The sequence below is a fragment of the Lepisma saccharinum genome, chromosome 20, assembly GCF_977018435.1.
Source record: "Lepisma saccharinum chromosome 20, izLepSacc3.1, whole genome shotgun sequence".
Classification (NCBI taxonomy): domain Eukaryota; kingdom Metazoa; phylum Arthropoda; class Insecta; order Zygentoma; family Lepismatidae; genus Lepisma; species Lepisma saccharinum.
Genome location: NC_139248.1, coordinates 20,987,280 through 21,011,527, shown reverse-complemented (window position 1 = coordinate 21,011,527; position 24,248 = coordinate 20,987,280). Strand labels below are relative to the sequence as shown.

The window sequence follows — 24,248 nt, the reverse complement described above, 5'->3', positions numbered from 1 at the left end:
AAACCACTACTATTTGCTAAAATGTTATAAAAACAAACCTACATAGCAGAAAATTTATGATTCTTGTGGTACTCATTACATACTATTATGTGACAAATATGGTGAAATATGGAGAAACACTTCTAAAAAAAACATGTAAAATACTACATTTGCATTATCTTGCAACTTGGCATGCACAAAAATATTCTTAGCATGCAATTTATCCACTACTAAGCAATTATGGGAATCAATTAATGTTTTTCGGTTACTGTGGTTGTGAAAAAGAACGCTCAAAATTTCTTGCATACAACGCATAGATGCAACATTTGCATGCTGTTTCAGTTAGGTATTCTTCCACAACATGAAAGCATGTGCCAATCGATAAACAAATAAGAGATTTCGTTATTCTGCATCCCAAAAATCTATACAAAAAGGCCTTTTTTTGTTTTTGTGCAAAACTTCAGTAGCAGAGCAATATAAATTTGGCAAAAATTTCAGTAGGAGCAGGACCTGGTAGGCCACGTCAACCATATTAGTATTTGCAAATGACAAACTATGGACCTATAACTTGTACTGGATAGCAAAATGTATGTAAAACAGAATTTGAAGGTCTTGCACTTAATGTAGCTTACTTTACTGTTGGTTGTAGGATGTACATTAGAGTACTGCATAGGACCACTTTCGCTCAATTATACTTGTTCCGAGTTTCCCACGCTCAAGCGTAATGCGCTGAAATGTACAGGGTCAAATATAATTTCAATGTAACAATAATCAAAGAAATATGTATGTAAACATCTACTCTGGTATTTTCAGCCCACAATCATCTATTTCAATTTCATATATCATTGTGTATTGGTGAACATGAAGATAATTACTATGTTCACTTAAGTTTCAATTTCACTGTCTTTCACTTCATGATCCATATTTGGGGCCCCGCTACCACCGAAAAATTACTGTTATACATGTATTTCTGGGCTTCAAGCTTATACCTGTCATTTTGCCTATTGAACATTATTAGCTATTAAAAAGATCAATGAAGCATTTGGAATTATATCAGATCAGTAGAATATTGTTTATCGGTACCTATAAATTTTATATCGGTACTTTATCGGTATCAGCCAAAATTTTATATTGGTCCATCCTAGGGCTACCATACGCCCTGGTTTTCCTGGACATGTCCTCTTTTCGGACCCTGAAATTTGCGTCCGGGTAGGTTTTTACTTTCTGTTAAAATGTCCGGGTTTTTACTTTTATCCAATCATCATAGGTCAGAGATCACAAAGTTACAACTTATTGAATCATTAAACGTCTGATGTTGGCAGTACTGGACTATGCGCTAAGCATTAGTCATTTGTTGTTACAGTTTCAAGTTCCGGTCGATGTGATTTCCGCGTCATTTGTTTCTTCGTGTTTCGAAACGGAAGTTAGAGTTTGCGAACACAGTGTAAGCTACTAATATGCCTAAAAGAAAGTGCAAGTTTACTAATGAGTTACAAGAAAAGTATTCATCTTTTAGACGTGGTAGAGACGATTTTGAAGTCGAGTGTATGGTTTGTAAACCCGGTACATATGTGTCTATGGCAAACAAAGGAAGGCTAGACTTGCAAGCACACGTGGAGTGCGAAAAGCACAAAAGAGCCATCCGAGGTGAAGCTTCATCTACAAAACTGACTCAGTTTTTCATGAAACCTGGCAGTGGACATGAAGATAAAGTAAGTGCTGCAGAAGATTCTTTTGCATTTCATACTGTTAAGCATCACAATAGTTATAAAGTGATGGACTGCACGTCAAGCTTGATAAAATCATTATTTCCTGATTCCAATGTAGCTAGAAAGTTCTCAACTGCAAGAACGAAAACAGAAGCAATTGTAAACTCTGTGCTAGATCCTCATTCTATTGATAGTGCCATGAAGAGAATTCAAGATAATGAGATTGCTTATTGTGGTGTTTCTACTGAAGGCAGTAATCATGGTTCAGTAAATATAATTATTTAATCACAATAATGAAAATTATGCATTTCTTCCTCATAATTTCAGGTTTTTTAGTGTCTGAAAAAGTGTTGTGTGGTATTTTTTGGAACCTGGGAGATTTCCAGAATCTGGAAAAGTATGACCTGGTATCGGTGATTAAAACTGAATTGATATTTTCCGAAAATGATACATTGGCATCGGATCTGTGCCTTCAAGTGCCTAAATGGAAAAAAGAAACAAAGCAATGTATCATGCATGAGCTCATCCAACCCAGAGGCCAGGGTAGGAATTGACAAAACTTAGCTGCCTTAGCTTTCTTACAAATACTTGTAATATGTATCAAATATACCTTCTAAGGGCTCGCAACTTCTCCTCCTGGGCTTGTATGTACCCTTCCAAAGTTTGGATGAGAACCGCCTCCGTTTCGAGAAGTTCTTCCATATCGACTAGAGCTGTGTACACTTCTCCCCTGCTTGGGAGTGAGAAGAAAGTGAGGTACACAATTGCAGCCGTCACAATAGGGTGCCACATCATGACTGCCTTATGGGTAACCAACTGAGGTATATGTAATGAGTATTCAGTCAGCTGAAAAAAAAAGATAAGTGTCTCATCAATATATAGTGCAAAAGTATGTGTTGCTTAATACTATAATACTTAATACAGTAAAACCTCATTAATCCGGACCTCGATAAGGCAGATTTCGCTTAATCCGGACAGGCAAAAGGAAAAAAAAACCATGCAAGGTTTTAAATGTGGTTAGAAGTCAACAAGAGAACTTCCGAAAGAAAAGACAGTCAACCACTGATAAATGTCTGTTTCCCACAGACTTTGTACTGTACTGTATAGTGTATTTAGGCCCATGGCCTCTAAATACACCATAATAACTTGTTTTGTTGCTATAAACGGAGTTTTAATGCACTTTTTACTGTTCTTTTTATGATATTTCAGTTAATCCAGACTTTCGTTAAACCGGTCAACTTATCCACCACTAGTCCGGATTAACAAGGTTTTTACTGAACTTATACATTTAAAAAATAATGTGTGACAGTTAAATAACATGCTAGCATTGCCATTACTTTGGAATGAAAAATAACATTACCATTACTTTGTCATACATTATAAGGACATTTAACTGTTTACACAATTATCACACCAGTTCTCTGCAGTCAACGACGTATTTATGGAAAGGGGGGGTGTGTCCAGGGGGACAGGACATCCCACCGAAAGACTTGCCAATTACAAAAATTAAATAATGAAAACATAATTGTTTAGCATATGTTGGGTTATTTATTTCTGCTGAACTTATTGGAAGGCAAGGATTCGATTGGGATCATACGGCTTTGCATGACAGTACTAAAAAAGATTTATGCAAGCTACTACCCATAATAACATGCACAAAATATCAACCAGAAACTTTACTTTTCATCGTCTGAATCTAAAATCCTTTTTTTGTTATTCAATAAATATTCAATAATTAATAGGGCAGTTGTTTTATACAAATTTTAGTGATTGTAAACTACTTCTAAGCAAGATAATATGTGCTGTTTATACATATCTCTATTCTTATATAGTCTTTTTAACTATTAATGATAACAATGCAATATTAATCATTTATATATTTTAATTGATATTAATTAATCTTTTTTTTTATTATTATTATTAAAGTAGGGTTACAATTAAGCTTACATTTTTTTTTACATTGATTCCGAACTACAAAAACAACTAATGCAATTATATGTTTATTTAAATTAAAACATTTATACTATTATTTTTTCTGAGACACCTGGTTCGGACCCCCCCCCAGAAATATATTTCTAGATACATGCTTGTCTGAAGGGCAGGTCTTTCCAGAGCAAATTTACATATACAAATTTAAAATAATTCAATATAGCATGTTTCACCCTGTCCAATAAATATTACAGTTCTGAAGATATCAAGGTAAAGAAAGTACGGTATAAAAGTACCATTACAATTACTCTTGGAGCCGACCTCCATGCTGGAGTGGTTATCATAACATGACACCAGGCATTCCAAGTTCAAATCCAGGCCTGGGCATAGGTGTTCTTTGTGAGTTTTCCTTCATCAATTTCATCGCATCATCACTCATCCTCAAAAAAAAACAAAAAACGATTAACCAAGAGTGGCAGAAAAGCAAAGTAAACCAAATCAATTACTCTTGTAATTTTGGTAATGAATTACTGAAGATTAACATGTTAGTCACAAGCATGGGCGTCCGGAAGGGGGGGCAAGGGGGGGCCATGCCCCCCCCCCTGGAAAATGAAAGTCAACCAAAAATTACATATTTCACACATATAATTTAATTTCAGCCACAATGTGTGTGTTAATTATTGTACGAACATGATAAATTCAAATTTAAGCAATGTTTTTTGAGGGATGAACACTATTATTGGGGAAAATATGCCATGTTGGCCCCCCTGGAAAAAAATACCTTCCTTGCCCCTCCCTGGAAAAAATCCTGCGGACGTCCATGGTCACAAGTATCTAAAAAGTAATATCTTGCATGCATTGCCTTACTTCCTAACTCTATGCGTTCACCGAGTTAATAAAAAGAAGTTACTAGTTACTTTTCTTCACTTTAAAATAATGTGGGTCTTGGTGGTGAGGGTTACCCTTACAAGACTGAAGCATCCCTGATAACAAAGGTATATTTTCATTCCAAGACATGATTTTTATGGCTCTATCACAACAATAAGTCGCATTGGCAGCACAGACATTTAAAATAAATTTTCAACTTTTAACTTCATAGGTAAATCTTATAATTTGGCAAACACAGGGGAAATTTAGTGAAAAATGGAGGCTAGGCCAGGATTCGAATCCAGGTTTCTGGCATACTCTGCCATTGCTTTATCAACTAAGTTACTGAGCCTGTCCTGTCTCTGCCTAATTTTTCGCTTCTGCCAGTGGCGCCGACTGGTCGTCAAAACTTGGGAAGGGTAATTCCCCCTTCCCCTATTTGCTGCCAGTGGCTTCTGCTATTCTGTTGCCAATGTTTGCGTACAATTTCAACAATCTGCGACGACCGAGACTGAGATTACAAAAAAATAAAGCAAAACAGTTCGTCTATTCGGTTTTCACATACATGACCTTCCAAGTCTACAAAAACGACTTCGTGTAAATGAGTGGGAAATAAGAGGAGTTATACAGTTGCCGAAGAAGTGTTTACGATGCATTCCTGCTGCTGTATTATAAACACAAGCTTTTGCACTTGAACCATAAAGCCTGATCTATCAAGATCACATTTCATACTTCAATCTTGATGTCGTTCCAACACGTGCGAAGGCGATAAGCCAAGTTCCCTGACCCCTGGCAATTGGCGGGAATATGGCAGAGGAATCGTTTCGCTGGCAAGCATGCTTCGGAAGCTGTACAGTTAGTCTGGCAATCCCCTCGTAACATTTAACAATACTTGCAGCCAACAGCGGACTGCTATTTCTTTTTTTGTCTCTTAATGGAATTTTCTTTGTTCTGAAGCGTGAAGTTCCTGCTTTAGTCATGATGTTTTCGCATTTGCTGTGTTTCTCGTTGTGTTTATGTCAATTGCGGAAGGGCGGTTACGGTCATACCAAGAAAAGAAAAACATCGGCGAATTCGCCAACTACAGTAGACTCCGCAGCGCAAACAAAAAAATGTTCCCCATTGCTCGTGGCCGAATGCCCCCGTGTTGCCATATTTATAACCATGAGCATCGCCAGAAATTTTTGCGGGGGGGCAAATGATAAAAGTTGAATAGTATATAAATAATAAGTATTATTACTACGGTTATAAATGTCATTATACAATAATAAATATTATAAACTCACAAAAATAAATTTTATTCAAAATAATAATAATAATAATTATTATTATTACATAAATGGGGAGACTCGATCCACCAAACGAGTGAATACCACCAGCACAACTATTTTCTATTATTTCTCTTGCATTTTATGCAGTTAGTATCTGAAATGCATTTTGATATTAACCTTTGCACGTCTCGTTCAAGAAAATGCTTTAAATGTTAGGGGGATTTTCTATTTATAAAGTGTATTGTGTGACCTCTCACCTACAACCGTAATTATTAGAATTTTGAAAACTGTGAAACTATTTGTTCTTTGGATGAAATGGTAGAATATAACCCTGTATTTTTCACACAATGTTCTCGATCCAATGCATTTTTACTTGATTATTCTGTTCGAATACTAACTCAATGAACTTTATTTCTGTTATTGACAATAAGAGAAACAAACTTTAGGCTTTCTTGTATCTTTAAATGAACAATGCCAATTTCCAGGGGGTTCCATCGACCCATTCGACCCCCTCCCGACGCCCATGTTTATAACTTCCTGATACCAAGTCGATTTCTAAACCTGTTTTGCCACTAAGGTGGCTGTATGGATTAAAGATGTTTAAAGAAGCTTGTTTCAAGTCCACGTTATGCTCACGATAGGTTATCGGGACTGGACTTACATTTTAATGTGGGATTCGAAGCACTGTGCAACGTAGCTCTACCTGGGGGTTCGAACCCGGGACCTATTGACTGATTGTTATTTTACTTCGCATTTCCTCCTCTTTTGGCTAATGGCAAAGATGAGTGATGATATGATGAAACTGATGAAAGGACTCTCTAAGCCATCAAGGAGTCCCAAACGAAGAAATAATTTGGAAGAATGTTCGGCAAAATTTGATTCAAGGCCACTTTATGCGTGTATGGGCTAATGAATGCTGGACTTCACAGTTGAGTCTAGAATACTAAAATTTCCCTTTGTCACGTAATGAAGTCAGGAAGTCTTGAATAGTAAGGCCACAACGTTAACCAGTGACGTGCGGTGACGTCGACACTTTGGGTAGCAATCAGTGGCGTGCTCAAGGGGGTGTTTGTGTGGGTCATACCCCTCCCCCCTTTAGGGTCCAGAATTCCAAAAAATAGAACGTCAATAACAGGAAAAGATTACAAAATGATGAATGAGTACTAAAAAAAGTTCACGTAACTCCCACCCCCATTCGAAAATAAAAAAAAATGATTTGATTTGACTATTAAGCAAGAGATCCTGGGTTTGAATATCGGCTTGGCCATGGGTATTCTTTGTGTGTGGCGGAAAAGCGAAGTAAAATAAACCAAATCAAGCAATCAATGATTTGATTTGATTTCTGTTACTTAGCGTCGCTTTTTGTCACATTTGGTTAATTGCAAAGATTATTCGATAAAATTAATGAAGGGACAAACACAAAGAACACCCATGGCCAGGTAGGGGTTCGAACTAGGGATGGCCAAACGGATCCGGATCCGAAAATTGCGGATCTGGGTCAGAAAATTCCGGATTCGGGTCCGATAGTTCCGGATCTGGATCCGCATCCGAAAGTTCCGGATCCGAGAGTTTCGTATCTAAATCCCATTATAATATTACCACACACTTTAAAAGGTATTATGATCTTCGATTACAAAGAAATTTTTCATTAGTTAGTCTAAAGATTTTTTTTCAAGTGTTGTTCCTAAAATACTTTGCTACGCATTGCTAACACACTCGTGCACAAAAATAATCTTACTTGTTTAACATAAAATGTCAGATGTGATTTTGTAAATGCCATTGAAACGAATATGTATTCATTCGAATGTATTGGAAATGGAAACACACATAAATGTGAGACATTCCATTCCAGGATGAAACCTTTAACACATTTAACAAGATAGAAATGTTATACAAAAATTATACAATTGTTCTACAGTTACAGTTTTAAAAAATTAAAATAAAACATTATAATATATGCAGTGTTATATAATTACAAAGTGCCCGACCCTGTGGCCGAGTGGTTAGCACATCGCGCTGCGACGCCAAGGGTCCCGGGTTCGAATCCCGGTCGGGGTTGGTTGTTTGTGAATGTCCATTCATCAATTTCATCATTTCATCACTCATCCCCATCTTCGCAAATTAGCCAAGAGGCACAAAACGCGAAATAAAATAAACTAAATCAATCAATCAATAATTACAAAGTGTAAGACTAACAAGGGAGGTTATCTAAGTGTCCCCCTCCGATTTCCATGAAACTTGGCAGGTGTATAGAGGGGCCCAAAGGAGGAAATTCATGTTTTTTTTTTTTTTTGTTTTTTTTGCCCGACCCTGTGGCCGAGCGGTTAGCACATCGCGCTGCGACGCCAAGGGTCCCGGGTTCGAATCCCGGTCGGGCTTGGTTGTTTGTGAATGTCCATTCATCAATTTCATCATTTCATCACTCATCCCCATCTTCGCAAATTAGCCAAGAGGCACAAAACGCGAAGTAAAATAAACTAAATCAAATCAAATCAAATCAAATCATGTTTTTTTGCTTCGGCTAAAAAACGGTTTTAGGGGGTAAAACCCTCCTCAAATGTCAAGATGAGGACAAATTGAAGTGGGGATCTGACCCCTGTGTCCCCCTCCGATTTCCATGAAACTTGGCAGGTGTATAGAGGGGCCCAAAGGAAGAAATACTTGTTTTTTTGTTTCAGCTAAAAAAATGTTTTAGGGGACAAAACAGCAGGGGACCACAGCAGGGGACATTTGAGCGGGGGTTTGCCCCCTAAAACTGGCATCAAATCGATCGGGGGATCGAGCTGGGCAGCCATCATGCTGGTAAATCATGTCACGTCTTGGGTGCGTTCCGAAAGTCTTAACGAAACGAACGCATTCAACGAAAATAACTGGGCTCGTGAATCTGGTGAAACCAGTTATTTTACGGACTTATGGGACACTCTAGGCGAAAGCGCAGGCGCAGCGTTTTGTTTAGAGAAAGTTTCCGCATGGCGTCAGCGGAAGGAATGTCCTTATGGCAAAAATAAACTCTATTATGGCCACTGTTACTCATTTTAATCACATTCTAAGAACGGTCAAGGCATACTTATCTTGTGCATGTTGCTTCATATTGCTATCTGTTAAAATTATAATACATTTTCCGAACTAGTGCAGTTTGAATCCATCAGCACGCGCTTTGTCTGCAAGGAGCAGACGATTTTCACGGAACAAACCAGCATCCTGACCCGTGCGTTTGGTGAATCTCGTTCTTGCACGAAACGCACGGAATGCGACTTTTGGGACAGCATAATGAAACTCACGAAACGCACGGAAGCACTTATGGAACGGTCAGTTACCATAACTCGTTTAACGCGTTAAACTCGTGCGACTTTCGGAACGGGCCCTTGTAGCTAGAGGCACATCCTCCAACAACATTGCCATCCCGTTCCTCAAAAAATGTTCATAAGTGATGCCATTTCAGATTTGGAGCAGGAAAAATGGCTCGATCAAATGATTGTTGATGACGCCCATCCGTACTTCTACCTGGGCGTACCACAGTGGCTGGATGAAAATTACCCAAAGAAATGGATTGGCCGAGGCGGCCCGATCCCCCGATTTGACGCTTTGCGACTTCTTACTTTGGGGCCACATGAAAGACTTAGTTTACAAGACACCGGTAACTCACAAGAAGAGCTCAGGGAGAGGATCTTAACAGCTGGTCAACACACCAAGGACTCAATCACATCACGAGTTACGAAACCATATGTCCGTAAAAACCTGCGTGCCTGCATTCGTAACGGAGGTGCCCACTTTGAGCAAGACGTGTAATGTTCTTTAATTGTAATGTTCATTGATCCCATTCACATGAAAATGAATCAAGTGTTACTTCTTGTACACAAATGTGAATGTTAGCAACATTTGTACCTTGTTGGATAGCTGATGACAAGGAAGTAATTTAAGTATTTTGTACGCTTCGTGTCATACCATTATTATTATTAATACGTTGCCTAATAAACTAAGAGTGTATTTTTTTATCACCACTTGTAAGTTTAGACTCACCCGTTACTTACATGTGATTCTTATTTGAAAAAAAAAAAAAGCTATCAGAAAACGCTGAAATATGTGCCATATAATGAGCAGTTTTTTCTCAATTCATCTTTTTATGTGCAAAATTGTCATTTTTTAAAAAAAAAACAATAGAAAATCGATTATCTCTAAACTACTAATTTTCGGACGGGGTATCATATGGTCAAATTTATTGCAAATTGCCTCTACTTTAACCCCTTTCAGAGAATACATCTAATTACAGGTCACCCTGTGTGTGTGTGTAGGATCCGGATCTGGCCATCCCTAGTTCGAACCTGGAACTCCTGGTGTTGTAGCGCGCTGTGATAACCACTTCCCCACGGTTGTTTGATTTGGTGTTTTAAGTCCACTTTATGCACATAAACAAAACAGGTAACAAAACACACTTTATCGTAGTTTCTTCAATAATATTCATTTGGCTTTTTGAGTTCTGAGATACTTTTTTCATTCCAAATTATTTCATTATTCACTGCAGAGTACAACACATACGATCAAGAATGCGCGCTCATCACGGGTTCGAATCCCGGCCTGGATTGTTCGAGGTCCCTTCATCAATTTCATCATATCATCACTCATCCTTTTCGCGATAACCAAATGTGGCAGAAAAGCGAAGTAAAATAAACCACACCAACAACAATATGAACGTGCGTTCTCTTGCCCAAGAGATTAGCATATTTAAATAAAACACTACTAAAACGAGAGAGAGCCTGAGTAAATATTTGTTATTTAATCATTATATATTCCATATTTGAAAAAAGAAAAAGAAAGCATAACATTTTTGTCTGCACATAATACGTTCCCATATATTGTGCAACGTGTTAAAGGTTGTGTAAATACAGAGAACATAAGTAGGCCTACTGCCGAAAATTTCCTCCTAAATTCTTTAGAGGATTTACAAAGAAATCGAATGGAAACCAATCCCCTATCTGTACTGGGGGACCTGAAAGCACGGGCTTTCAACCATTGTAGCGGGGGGCAAGGGAGGTAGAGGCAGAAATCTTCCCATTTCCTTCGGGCGGCCGTTCTACCTGGAACTGGTGAGGCGGAGGAAGAACGAGCTAGGCCAGCTTTGCCCGCGGATCGCACCGAGGGACGAGAAGCGCGTGGAAAAAAAATGTTGCATATGAACTGTGGCTTTAACAAGATAATAAATATTGTTATTTGGAAATAATTAGAGATGTGAGATTGATTGATCTATCTCTGCTAGACTAGCTACTCCTCAGTGCACGTCACTGACGTTAACCACTACTCTATCGAAGAATCCTGAAGGTGGTAGTATGTTCCTCATACAGGCAAAACTACACTCCTCACAAATAGTTTGGGATATTGTTATATTAGGTAATAGGTGATAGGCATATGTCGGCGAAAACACAAGAATGTCCAACAGACAGACAGATGCCGTGTGTTGTTGCATTCCAAGGCTGTGCCTATCACCTAATGCCTAATATAACACTATTCCAAACTTTTTGCGACGAGTGTATTTATTGTGTTCAATTCGATTCATCAACATAGTAAATATTTCATTTATTATTGATGCAAAATTTTCAGCATGAAATCATTATTTGTCCCACCAGTTATATTACCCACCTTGAATATTTTTTTCCATTCTGCGATGCAGTAGATTGTTTTCTAGTTTATATAAAGCGCTAATATATAAAATCTCTATCCAATTAAGTTTTATAGAAGAGGAACGCAAGCAGGCAGGCATGCAATTATTGTATCCGTTGCATTTGATGCACCTGTTGATGTATAAGATAACTTTACAGAGCTATTGTTTTACGGCGGGAGCTGGAAATTATTCTTGAACTTTGACTCTCGACGGAGTTCCATTCTAGAAGGAAGGCTGACGACTATCTAGTGGAAAATTATTCAAGGCAACACTTTGACCTTTGTTCTGACAACAATAACGATAATGGAATTCAATGAGAATGAGAAATGCTCCAATTAAAGAAAACTTCCTTCTTCGATTGTAAGGACGCAGGCAGGGTGCGTGTTTTTGAGTGCAGATTGCATCTTTAGTTGATTTACTGAAATAAAACTTTTGGATGTGTCCCGGCTAACCGTAGAGCAGGCAAACGAAATCAAGTCTCTGCGCAAGTACCGACGGGAGACGGCTCCACCAATGAACACGTGAGAGGAACGGAATTGCCTAGGGGTGGGGGAAAGCGACCGCCTTCCCAGCAGCGTGTACGCCTTCGCTCTGGCCACTCAATTTCCCTCGCTTCTCTGACGCTATGCGCCGTCTTGCTCCACAGTTAGCTGGGACAGGGTATAGGCTATTTGTACGTCACATTATACGGAGCCAAGTCCCATGCCATAAATACAATCAACATGCGTATCTGAGAACTAAAATCTCCATAACTAAGTTAAAAGCTGAGGATGTAAAGGGCCACTCAGCACATGTAAGGACAAAACACAGGACAACACACACACACAGCCCTAAATGATTATACAGGCTGTAGGTCTAGACGCCAGAGCCTCGTTGGCCTGCAACATTGCAGTTACTTCTCAAAAGGTCATCTCTTACACCCTTCTTGCATCCATAGAGCCTTGATAAAAGAAGGGGAGGAGTAAAAATAATTTTGAATTTGAATTTAAAATTTTGGGTGCGTCAACACTTAGGCTATTTTGCACCCGTCACATTATACAGGAGCCAGCCCCTTATCATTACAAATGACAACTCTAACGTTGCATAACTAAAAATCTTAAAATCTTCTGACTTCTGTTAAAAGCTGAGGCTCTAAACGGGCACTCGGCACACACAAGGACAAAAACAGGATAACACACACAAAATTATACTGGCCATAGTGCCAGTCGTCAGAGCCTCGCTAGTATACAAACCTGGGTCATCTGGTCAGGAACTAATGAAACTAAAATGCGAAATTTTTTAAAAAAAATATCAAACTAATAACGAATTCAATGTAATACTTAACTTCGTACTACTACTGCTTCCATCACTAATAATGCAGCTGCTACTATTATTATTATAATTATATAATTTGCCTAGGTGAAGGGAAAAATTGGTCCAAAAAGGGAAATTTTGCCGTTGGAAAGGGAAATTGTTCCCTCATATTGTGGCAACACTGGCTACCAGTCGTTTACAGCAACGCACACTGCTTCGCTCCACTCACTCGCGAACTCCCGTTCTCTACCCTCCAAAGACTTCTGGGACGGAGTGTGGTTACTTCGGAACACTGGTTTCACAGACCGTCCTCGGCACTACGAAGGCACGGGAAAGAAATGAAGGGAGTAAATTCTTCGAATGAAAAGAAGCGGACGGGGCATGCGAGTTTCTTCCCCCAAAACAACCCCCTTACCCCACCGCATTAAAGCTCGGCTGGACCTTTGGCCAAAGCTAGGGCAGTTGTTTTCGAAATTTTCCCTCCTTTGGAAAAACCGATATGACATTCAAAAATCTGAAATATGATTAGAAGTCCTTCTACAGCATTTCCGTTAATCTTCGTGTTGTTTACTTCCTCTGTTGTCTAATAGCTTAATAGACTTATGTTACCACGAAACTATTGATAAGCCAACAGCGAGAGCCGGGCTCCCCGATGGCGCAGTGATAGCGTCGTTGACTTGTTATCAAGGGATCGCGGGTAAGATACTCGGTAGAAGTTCATAGTGGTTCGGATCCCACTTTAAACTGTACAGGGTGTACCAAAAGTCCCATTACCCCCTCTTTGAATTGTAGACAAACCTGCAAAATGTTATTTTAACAGCATGCGTATGATGAGAGGATGGTATACCATAAAATCAGACAAATGGCCATCATTTACTCTGTGTGCACACCGCCATTTTCATGGCACAGTATTATTCGCCTCCAGGTGCGATGTGAAATCCTCCGTAACTTGGCTGGCGTGAAGGAAGCAAACGCACTGCAAACAACTTCTTGAAGGCCTTCAGTTGTCTGATAACGATTATGGGCAACTTTCTGTTTGATGTGCCCCCATAGCGCATTATCACAAGATGTCAGATTTGGACTTCGGGGTGGTCATTTTAAAGGTGCTGGTAAATTTGGCGATCTTCGTCCAATCCGTTTGTCTCTGAACACATCATTGAGGAATTATCTTACAATGGCCACCCCGAAATCCAGATCTGACATCTTATGTTACGGAGAATTTCACATCGCACCTGGAGTCAAATAATACTGTGCCATGAAAATGGCGGTGTGCACACAGATCCTCTGGAGTAAATAGTGGAAATTGGTCTGATTTAGTGGTATACCATCCTCTCATCATGCGCATGCTGTTAAAATAACATTTTGCAGTTTTGTCCAAAATTCAAAGGGGGGGGGTAATGGGACTTTTGGTACACCCTGTAGGTCCAGTCCCGATTAGCCTTACTGTGCATAAAGTAGACTTAAAACACCAACTCAACAACAACTGCAGCGAGAGCCAACCATACGAAGACTCACGTGAATGCTCTAGATGGAATTCTAAGAATGTGTGGGCCTCTCCGATGGGGCGTACAGGAGGCAGACAAATTTATGGTAAATAAAAACTGAGGAGAGCGGTAAATAAAATGTTAGATCAGGGGTATATACCAGCGGTGAAAAAAAAAATTGGCATACACTTTTTCATTATGAGAGGAAACAACATACAAAAGAGGTATAAATTGATAAACTACTTCATTTTTATATACTGTACACATAAACAAGTACTTAGCTGTCCAACCAAAAAGAAAACATCAACACAAAATCACTTCATTTCTAAATTCCATATCTCAAGTGATTTATTCATTGTATGTATTTAAAGGATATCCTTGCTGTTCAACAAATAAAATAATCAGTACTGCACATACAGAAACATGTTGAAAATCACATGATGATAAACAAAATTCATTCATGACTGAACACAAATCACACCATTGTTTCCCTTGATGTGCGGGAACAGACTAATCTTATCGCTGCTACAGCTAGCAAGTTCAATGAAACTGGAAGTTGAGTAGACATTCGGGGGAAGAAAGGAATGCAGCTTGACAGGGAGCGAAGTTTTCGAACTGAGATTATGTGCATAGGAAATCCCAATTTGCAGCGTCTTCCTGATGTGATCGAAGATAAAACGTTCTTCAGCTGCAAGTGGTAGGAAACTTTAGGCAAACGTTTCGTTACAAATCGACAGTTTGCGCGCACAACCTCGATTGCCGGTTTTTACGTGTTTTCTACTTAATTTGATTATATTTCAAGGTTATTTCGCGAAAAAGCGTTCATTTCGTGGAAAAGCACACATGTATATTTCATCATTGGGGGTGTAGTTAGGTGCAGAATGTTCAAAATTGCATCTTTTTTTTTCACATTTCTCGATTTCGCGCATCGCGAAAATTCAATGTCCCTACGTACAGGTAACGTCGTCGCCTTGTAATTCGATAGGATAGTGGTCATGATCCAACTTTAAACTGTAAATCAAGTCCTGATTATCCTTCTGTGCATGAAGTGGACTTGAAAGAAAAATTCACACTCTAACTCTCTCGCCTTCTGAAACCACTTCTCAACTCACCTGTCTCTTCGTCCCTTTCAGGTCCAAATATTTTTCTAAGGATTTTATCATCAAATACTTTTAACTTATGTTCCTCTTTTAATGCAAGAGACCAAGTTTCACGTCCATATAATGCTACAGGCAATATTACTGTTTTGTATATTTTAATTTTCAGTTTCTTAAATATTATACGAGCAGATAAAAGTTTATAAAGAGAAAAATAACACGCATTTCCTGAATTAAGCCTGCTTTTATTTCCTCTTTAATATCATTTCAATTTGTTAGTATTACGCCTAAGTCAGTGGTTTCCAAACTTTTTCATTTTACGGCGACCTCAGTGTTTCAATATCTTTCCGCGGCGCCCAAGTCAGAATGTAGGCCTATCTAACACGTGCAACGCTCAGTTCGCAACGTCCCAGGGCACCGCTGCGCAAATTTTGGGAGCCACTGTCCTAAGTACAGTAGAGCGTCGATTATCCGAACGTCGGTCAACCGAACGACCGCTTAACCGAACTGTGTACTCGCTCACTTTCAGATATCTGTAATGAAAAAAGTACGTGACTTAGCTGCTCGTAAGCGTGTAGGCTTGCTTAGACAGACCAAAATAAAGGATTTTTTTAAACGTTAATTTTGTGTACTGTGTGTATTGTTCATGCAAAATGCGTATGTAATATGTACATATTTTTGTTTAATAAACTGTACCACATACTATATATTCCTACTAAAGTTGCCTTTGTACGTTACTTTGTAATACATACTTAAAGAGATGCCTGTTTTTATGAATAAATTTACTGTACAGTACTTCTTTTTGGCAAATAAACATGTACAGTTCGATTATCCGAACAAACCAGTTTTCCGAACACCCATGTCCCCCAATTACTTCGGATAATCGACGCTCTACTGTACTTGAATCTGGAAACTGATTCTAACTCAAACTCTAAGAATATGTAATTTTTCAGATTTTGGAATACCATAGCGGCTTCTTGAAAGGAGCTGAAATTTCGAAAAGGGTTTCGTTGGCGTCAGCCGAAGGTTCAACCGAGCACATTGAAGCTGATTTAGAAGGCATGCCATAGAGATCTGACGAAGGAGTTCTAGATACGAGTGCCAACCTTACCTGCTGCCAGCAACGTGTGTGTCCCGAAGACTTGGACCGTCCAGTGAAAAGGAAAATTTACAACACAAGAATGCCAGGGACCTCACACCACGATAAAACAATGACACCGACACAACTGGAAAAATCAGTCACGCCATAATAACAAACCATCCCGATGCGTGTCGTCGAGTCCGAGCGTGACAAAACTCCCACCCTTCACTCCCCGCTGTCATCGGCGCATTTTAGTACACCGAAAATTACCCAATTACCGCATTTAACGATCCGTTTCTGCGCACAGAAATCCTTACCTGTTCCTACATGCGTAATGAGTGGGCCAAGGACGGCGCCGCAATATCATATTCACCAACCCCTTAACAACCGAATATCATAGCTTTCTTCCGGTAATTCCCCCATAACTCTTGGTCTTTCCGAACTGTTTGTTTTAATGTCAAGATCGTGTATTTCTACATCATGTATGACTCGTAAACGACACCTCCCCAAGCTAATATGTATTATTATGCGCTATTTTTCCTACGACCACAACCGCTTTTGCTGGAAGAATATTGTGGCTTATCCCCAATGGAAATAAAGCGTGCTCGAGCTACGATTATGTCATCACACGATACATAAATTGTCAAATACACCATGTTGGATTCGACTTGAAGGGAGGAGCTATCTGGGAATTTAACTACATCTTCTCTGACTTTGTGTTCCTGAATTCAGTACCAGGCGGGGAAGGAAAATGTCGGTAGGGTGTTACTGTCACATGGGAGAATAGGGAGGGTTCACCTAGTCTCCAATAAATTAGTAGCTGGGGTGGCAACCCTGGCGGTTTTATTTACTTTATTTCGCTTTTCTGCCACTTTTGGCTATCAGGAAGATGAGAATGGTGATAACAGGAATGAAGGTACAACCGCGAATATTCATGGACGACACAGCACAAGCTCCACAAAAGGTCACTGGGGGCGAGTCAAGACGCCAGGACCTCGTTAGTGTACAACACTCCAAGGTACAGTCATGGAAAGTAGTTCTTGGGCCACGAGACCTACGATATCGTAACATCTTAAAGCCTGTTGTCTATGCAACCCAAATAACAAAATTGTCGCTTGGGTTTGCCTGGCGGACCTGGATTCTCGGGAATGATTGAGTATTGACAGCAGCGTGAGTCATACCCCCAAGCCCAGCCATAACAAACAACAGCTGGGTGCTGTGAGACCACCAGAAAAAGTTTCAGGAATTGGTTTCTTAACAACAGCTATTCGTAAGAAAATGTTCTCTTTACTGATATTAGAGTCATTGTCAAGAAAGTTCACTGAAATGGTGGTTTTCGTCGAATCATCATCGCGTAACACACATGCTGTCAACCCAGAAGTCCTTGAAAAAGATTGGAGTTAAAAACAACTACTTGACTAATGATAAGACGAATCGCTATTCATTAGTCCCAACTTAGAATTTTGTGTAAGACATGGATCATCATGTCCTATCATCCATTTCATAACTTCATTAATCATCCTCATCGCCAAGTGCTAGAAAAGCAATATAAAATAAGCAAAATTAATAAATTAATAAATGACATTTTCAGCGATTTCACGCAGCGACTCAGTTGCATGTAGACAAAGTTTCATTAATCGGGAACCAAGGGCCCCCTCGTTGTGCTTCATTGTCATTTTCCCTCCACTTTGCCTGCCGCGATTAACTTGATGTTGATTAATGCACAATCCACAAAGTGCACCAAAGCGGCGGATATTATGAATAGGTAAACTATGTGATATTATGCTAATTTAGAATTTATTAATAAAATGTGAATTTTGGGGGCTTCAGTTAAGTGGCTGCACATCCATTACGTAATCGCGATATCATCAAATTGTACGAAGCGTGTCTACACCTACGTAAAGTGTCAGTCCCCGTCATAGGCGTGCGCAGACCCTCTGATTAGGGGGGATAGCCTTGATTATATTTCAGGCCGGAAAAGAATAACGTAATTTCATCTCACTTGTTTAAATTTTATTGCATTGATGGGTGTGTTTATATATACACCCCTCCCTCCGGCCCACACACACATATAAATACATACACACATATATATATATATATATATATATATATATATATATACAACACACACATACACACACACACACATATACATATATACCAACAGTAAAAATCATATAAATTGTCTCTCAAATCTGCGCGTTCCTTTTCCTCCCAACAATTGTTCATGCACTTAAGAGAAAACCTTTTAGCAGCAGTACTTCTCTCCTCGGTAATATAAAATGCATTACAGAAAACAAATTGCGAGCAAAGCGACCAATAAATTTTCAGATCCAAATTTTTACAAAATGATAACAATGTCGATTTAATATGGGGAAAAAAATTCATGGCGCGCCATATTATTATCTTTTACAATTTTTTTCATTTAGATCGTTTGGCGACCAGGATTAACTCCCGCCGACCCCTAGCTACGGCTCTGAACTTGGCTAGACTGCAAGAAAAGCAGAGATTAATAACGGCGATAGGATTCATCTATCCTAAATTTCTAGGTGAAAATATAATAATATAGGGGCATAGATGTCTGAAAGGGAGGCAAGGATTGCCACATCTTCCCCTTAGAAAACGAATGTCAACCAAAAAGTACGTTTTCACATGTATAATTTGATTTCAGTCATAATAATTTACATTAGTTATTATAATGAGGATGCAGGAATGCGATAATGCAACACTATTATCGGGGTAATATGCCTCATGGAAAAATACCTTGCTTGTCTCCTCGTGGAAAAAATCTGCAGACGTTCATGATTAGGAGTGCATTTGCCCTCCCCCTGGCCCCATGGGCGCACGCCTATGATCCCCGTGATGGAATATGTAGCGCAAAGCCAGGGCTTTAAGATCAAATTGGTTTTATTATTGTTTTTATTAGAAATTACCTCAGTTTTCTTCCTCTGAAGTTAAATTATTCATGACGACGATTTATGATTACATTAAAGACATGAATGAACATACACAATGAATCCATTTTGGTCGGAACTCGAACTCGGAACCTTGTTCGGCAAGAAATACAAATATCCATAAGGAATGAGTGTTTCATTAGAGATGTTCCTCTACTTCCGTCATTTTATCACTAATATATTTCTTTAATATACAATAATAAGTCACAACTACCTAAAAATAAATATTATTTTGCATTTTCACATGCATATGTTTTTTTACGGTTAGAGTGTGAACTGGCACCTGTTTATTTAGATTGTTCTTTATGTTTCGTGTGTAGTTAAAGATAGGAAATATGCTTGAGGAACGATTAGGGCTATAAGAATTCCGTCCGTGACAGAGTGGTTAGCACAGTGCGCTACGATGTCTGATGTCCTGGGTTCGAATCCCGTCGTGCGTATGTGTGTTCTTTGTGAGTGCCCCTTCATCAATTTCATCATATCACTCACCCTCGTCGTCGCGATTAGCAAGAGGTGAAAGAAAAACGACGCTAAATAAGAAAATAAAGACTTATAAGAATCATTATTATTTCCGGACGTGTCCTACATTTTATAGTTGTGTCTGGCCTCCGGAAGGAATTTGAAAGAAATCTCAAATGTCTTATACGTATTTTGAGCATCACGTAACTTCAAATTACATGGAGAAATAGAAAAACTGAGGGAAGTCTAAGATAACGTGGTTCCTTGGAGAAGTTTGCTTAAATCAAAGAGTGGGCATGGTTGCTACTGGACGTTCGGAAAAACAATTACAATCACAGCTCAGAAATTACTTCACGATTTTCTAGATCCGAAAAAGTCCGGATATATGTATAAAAATGCTTACTTTGTGAAGTTTTATCGGGTGTCGGTAATTTGTTCGAAGTAACAAGTAATTTTTCTCCTTATTGGAGAAATAAGGCACACAATTCTGTTTTTCTCAGTGTATAGTAGTTTTTTTACATATTAATAAACAAGAACTTCCAGACTTTGTTTACGAAATTGTGATTTTTTTTTCCTTCCCGAGTTCATGGATTGTTTTCTCTTCCTGGCCCCACATCGACGAAAAACGTTCTGTCTTACATACACAAGTTGAAATCACATACAGCCGTGCTATTAGTTAGCAGTTGAGGAATTTTGAACTCAACCGTTCACTTCAACATTAATTTTTCAGCTGAAGATGTGTCATATTCTCGTTATATGCTAAGATGTCCTAGTAACCTATTATATTTACTGCAAATGCGTTCGTGTCCAACATTTTGAGACAATTTGTCCTACTTTCCGCTGAAGAGTGATCTGATAGCCCTATGTGTGACGAGAACTGTTTTTACTCAATTTCTGATATAATTTATTCCAGCATTTCCTTCAACTTTTATTACCTTGTTATTACCTCCAGTGCTTACACAACTTATCGTTCGTACTCGACTTTTGGGTTCAGAAATGGTTTACAACACCTCCATCTCCCGCGTGTAAATAGCAGGCAACAACACTTTAAAAAACCACAATGTATACAACTTGTTTACTACATATTTTATGAAAATATTAGAATGTTAGCTTGATATAACTGTGGATTGGAACGAACGAAATAAAATACCTGTTTCATACGCACACTGGAACGAGCGCAGGCCTGCTGTGAGTCACTCTGGCAGTGAAGGTCACTGATCGAAGCAGTTGGTGCTTGTTTACTACAAGCAGGCGCCTTATCTTTCCTCAAGGAAACACGGGAAATCTTAGTTACTTTCTTTCGCCAGATTAATGGTGAACATTTACAGGAACGTAAGGAGTAGTATCGTATTCTATTGGAATTAGATTTCGTGGTGTTTAAAAGATATCATAACAATATGTAAATCTCTTTTGTGACCTACACTGAACTTATTTTAAAGTTTCATTGACATGTGAAAGCGGAAATTTAGAGACCCTTCTTCCTTACGATATCTAAACAACCGAAGAGTGTGGTGAACGTGAAACTACTTATTGTTCGCAACAACGATATGTATTATACAAATTGTCCTTAATCAAAAACCCTATTACATCACAGGAAGTGATATTTAAACAATTCTACCACGTATCCAACGTAACCAATATTCAGATTGATTCCAAGCTTCTGTTTGGGTTATTTTGTGTCGCATTTTTACCTCTTGCGATAATCGCGACGACGAAGATGATGGGTAATGATACGAATGCAATGCTACATCTAAGCCTCAACAGGTTTCAAAAATGGATCCTCTGGCTTTGTAGAGAGTTACGGTGATTTTGATTTTGATTTTCATTTGGTATTTTAAGTCCACTTTATGCACACAAAGGCTAATCGAGACTGCATCTACAGTTTAAAGTGGGATCCTAACCACTGTGTCTCCACCGGGTATCGAACAGGGGACTCCTTGATTACAAGGCGACTCCTCTACTACAGCGCCATCGGGAAGGATGAGAGAGAGAAAGAGAGAGAGAGAGAGAGAGAGAGAGAGTTACGGTGACTACGATAATGAAGAATTGAAAGTAGCAGAACGCCTAAGCTATTATTTTGTCAATATTGACATTGTTAATGAATGTTATGAATGTCAGTTCAAATTGAAAAAAATAAACTAAAAGATTTCCAGAGTGCCGTTACAAATCGTTAATTTTTCTCTTTCCACACATTACTTTGCTACTATGCAGATATTTGCATGCTAAGATGTAGAAAGTGCTGCATTTTCAGTGTTTGGAATTGCGATTTATTTCTGAGAATGGAGTGAGTAGTGGGAAAAGGATCACCTCACATGTTTGGATTATACCTCGCCGCCAAAAAAAGACACAAAATATATATCGGCTGTTGTTCTTATAAGGAAATATAACATGTATGAATCGTGTCAAGAAATATTGGAGCCTATTCACATTCCTACGGAACTTGGAAGGAAGCCCACGTAGAGATTGGGAAGTTTTGTTACGACAAAATTGGGATGTATAATAATTAAAATGCAAAGTCCTACCTTGTGCTTTGCACCAAGCCATGAAGGCGTATAGGGGGTGTGGAGTTAGTGGAGTTAGGGCCCCACGCTTTCTTCATCGGGCGGAAGGTGGGAATGATGTGATCAACACCACGCCCTTGGCCGCCATACTCCCCCCCCTTCCCCAGAGTTTCCTCCAGGTACCGACTTTATACGACGCTGGGTGGGCACCGAAGCAGCTTGAACAGGTAGACAAAATCCCGATTATCCCCCGTCGAGGATCGAACCCAGATCTCTCGCATGGTAATAAAACGCCCTAACGACTGTGCTACTGCGGCACATACAGTAATTAAGGCAAGAATTGTTTCAGCGTTTCGTTCAACGTTTTTAGGGGAATCATTTTCGGATATATAACGTGTAGCTCTTGTCGGTTCTGCGACCTGGGTTGAGAAAAGGCGATTTTCTGACGAACAACATTCCACTTGACAAGTCACGTGACTTTCCTACATTTCCTGTGCCTGTTGGCTTTTGCATGAAAGACGAGTTGCTCCTTGAGACAGACAGAATCACCCGATCACCTAATGGTGCAATGTGTGTTGCCTACCCTTCCGGCATTATTTACTGCCATTAAAGTCTTATGGGGAAGAACTTTTTTCCACCACTGTACATGTAAATGACATTTGGGTGTCTACATGAAGGGTCACCCCTTACACTCCTCAACTCTGGGGGTAAAGGCGGTCGAATCGTGGTGTTGATCACATCACCTCCCCAAATGGCATAGATTGTAAATGTGTTGGGCCCTGCCTCTACAGCATGTCTTCACGGCATGATGCAATAAGCAGGGGGGTAGCTTCATATATACAGCATATGTACGAATCTTCTTACACTTCATTTGCGTACGGGCTACTTTACCTTTGGCAATAACTCAACACATAAAAAATTCATACAGTTCAAAACACTTGTCTAACATATGCACCCGCATTATCCCCTAAGAGTACATGATATTTATCTTCATAAGTATTTCTTAGTTTAGCAAATGGTATTCTTTGAACCGTATAGGATCAAGTTGCGCTCGGAGATCAACATCCAGTCACTTATCCCCACACCCAAAATTTCCTCAACACACTAACATTTCTTACAAAGGCCCAATTCATGACCATTTAAGCTCGAAATTTGCCCTCACCCCTCCTATATCAGGACGTACACCACAATTCTGGATAAGGGCCTCCCCGATGGCGCAGTGGTTGCGTCGTCACCTTGTAATCAAGGGGTCACAGGTTCGATACCCGGTGAAGGCACATAGTGGTTCGGATCCCACTTTAAACTGTAGATCCAGTCCCGATTAGCCTTACTGTGCATAAAGTGGACTTAACAACTCAAACCAAACCAAAACAATTCTGGATAAACGCCTTTCATCATCCAAAGCACCAGATCGCCTTGTCGTGAGAAACAATGCATAGAAATACATATTTTCATTCCTATATATCGCATCTTAAACGATTGGATTGAAATGAACTCCAGATGTCACGTTTTCATGGCTTACGTTTGTATTGATCTTAGTTGTCGTTTTATGCCATCGCGGCAATGATGATGAATGAAAATTGATGAAAGGAGGACATGGCTCGATTTCGAAACCTGTGCCGCTGTAACCACGAGTCGAACACTCAACGCGCTCGGACATTGGGGCGCCTGTCATTATTGTTGCTCGTAATAATACACAAGGACTCAGGGACTAAAGTTCAGCTGATAACCCAACTTCGCTTTCAGAGTGCGATAAACCACGCAACGCTTACGTCATTTCGTATTCTCAACATGCCATTACAATGGCGGACAATGTACGTTTTCTAAGGAGCATGAGTCGGCTAGAAGACCGGCATCCACAGATATAGGAGATTCTTGTAAGGAGTTCATCGAGACGAGACATTGGTCTCTCTCGTCTCTTGTGCAAGGAGGTCTGTGTCGTTCCCGTTGTATGGCTTTTCTGAC

The 24,248-nt window shown here is 39.4% G+C and overlaps 1 protein-coding gene across 2 annotated transcripts in view; it reads right to left on the bottom strand.

Moving 5' to 3' along the window:
- Window positions 1-24,248, bottom strand: part of PH4alphaEFB (prolyl 4-hydroxylase subunit alpha-1) — a 99,905-nt gene that overhangs the window by 35,718 nt on the left and 39,939 nt on the right. For both annotated transcript variants that reach the window (XM_083142161.1, XM_083142160.1), the window contains exon 2: window positions 2,299-2,534. In XM_083142161.1, the coding sequence (XP_082998287.1) occupies window positions 2,299-2,483 (185 nt within the window). In that variant the 5' untranslated portion in view covers window positions 2,484-2,534. The remainder of the gene's footprint in view (window positions 1-2,298; window positions 2,535-24,248) is intronic.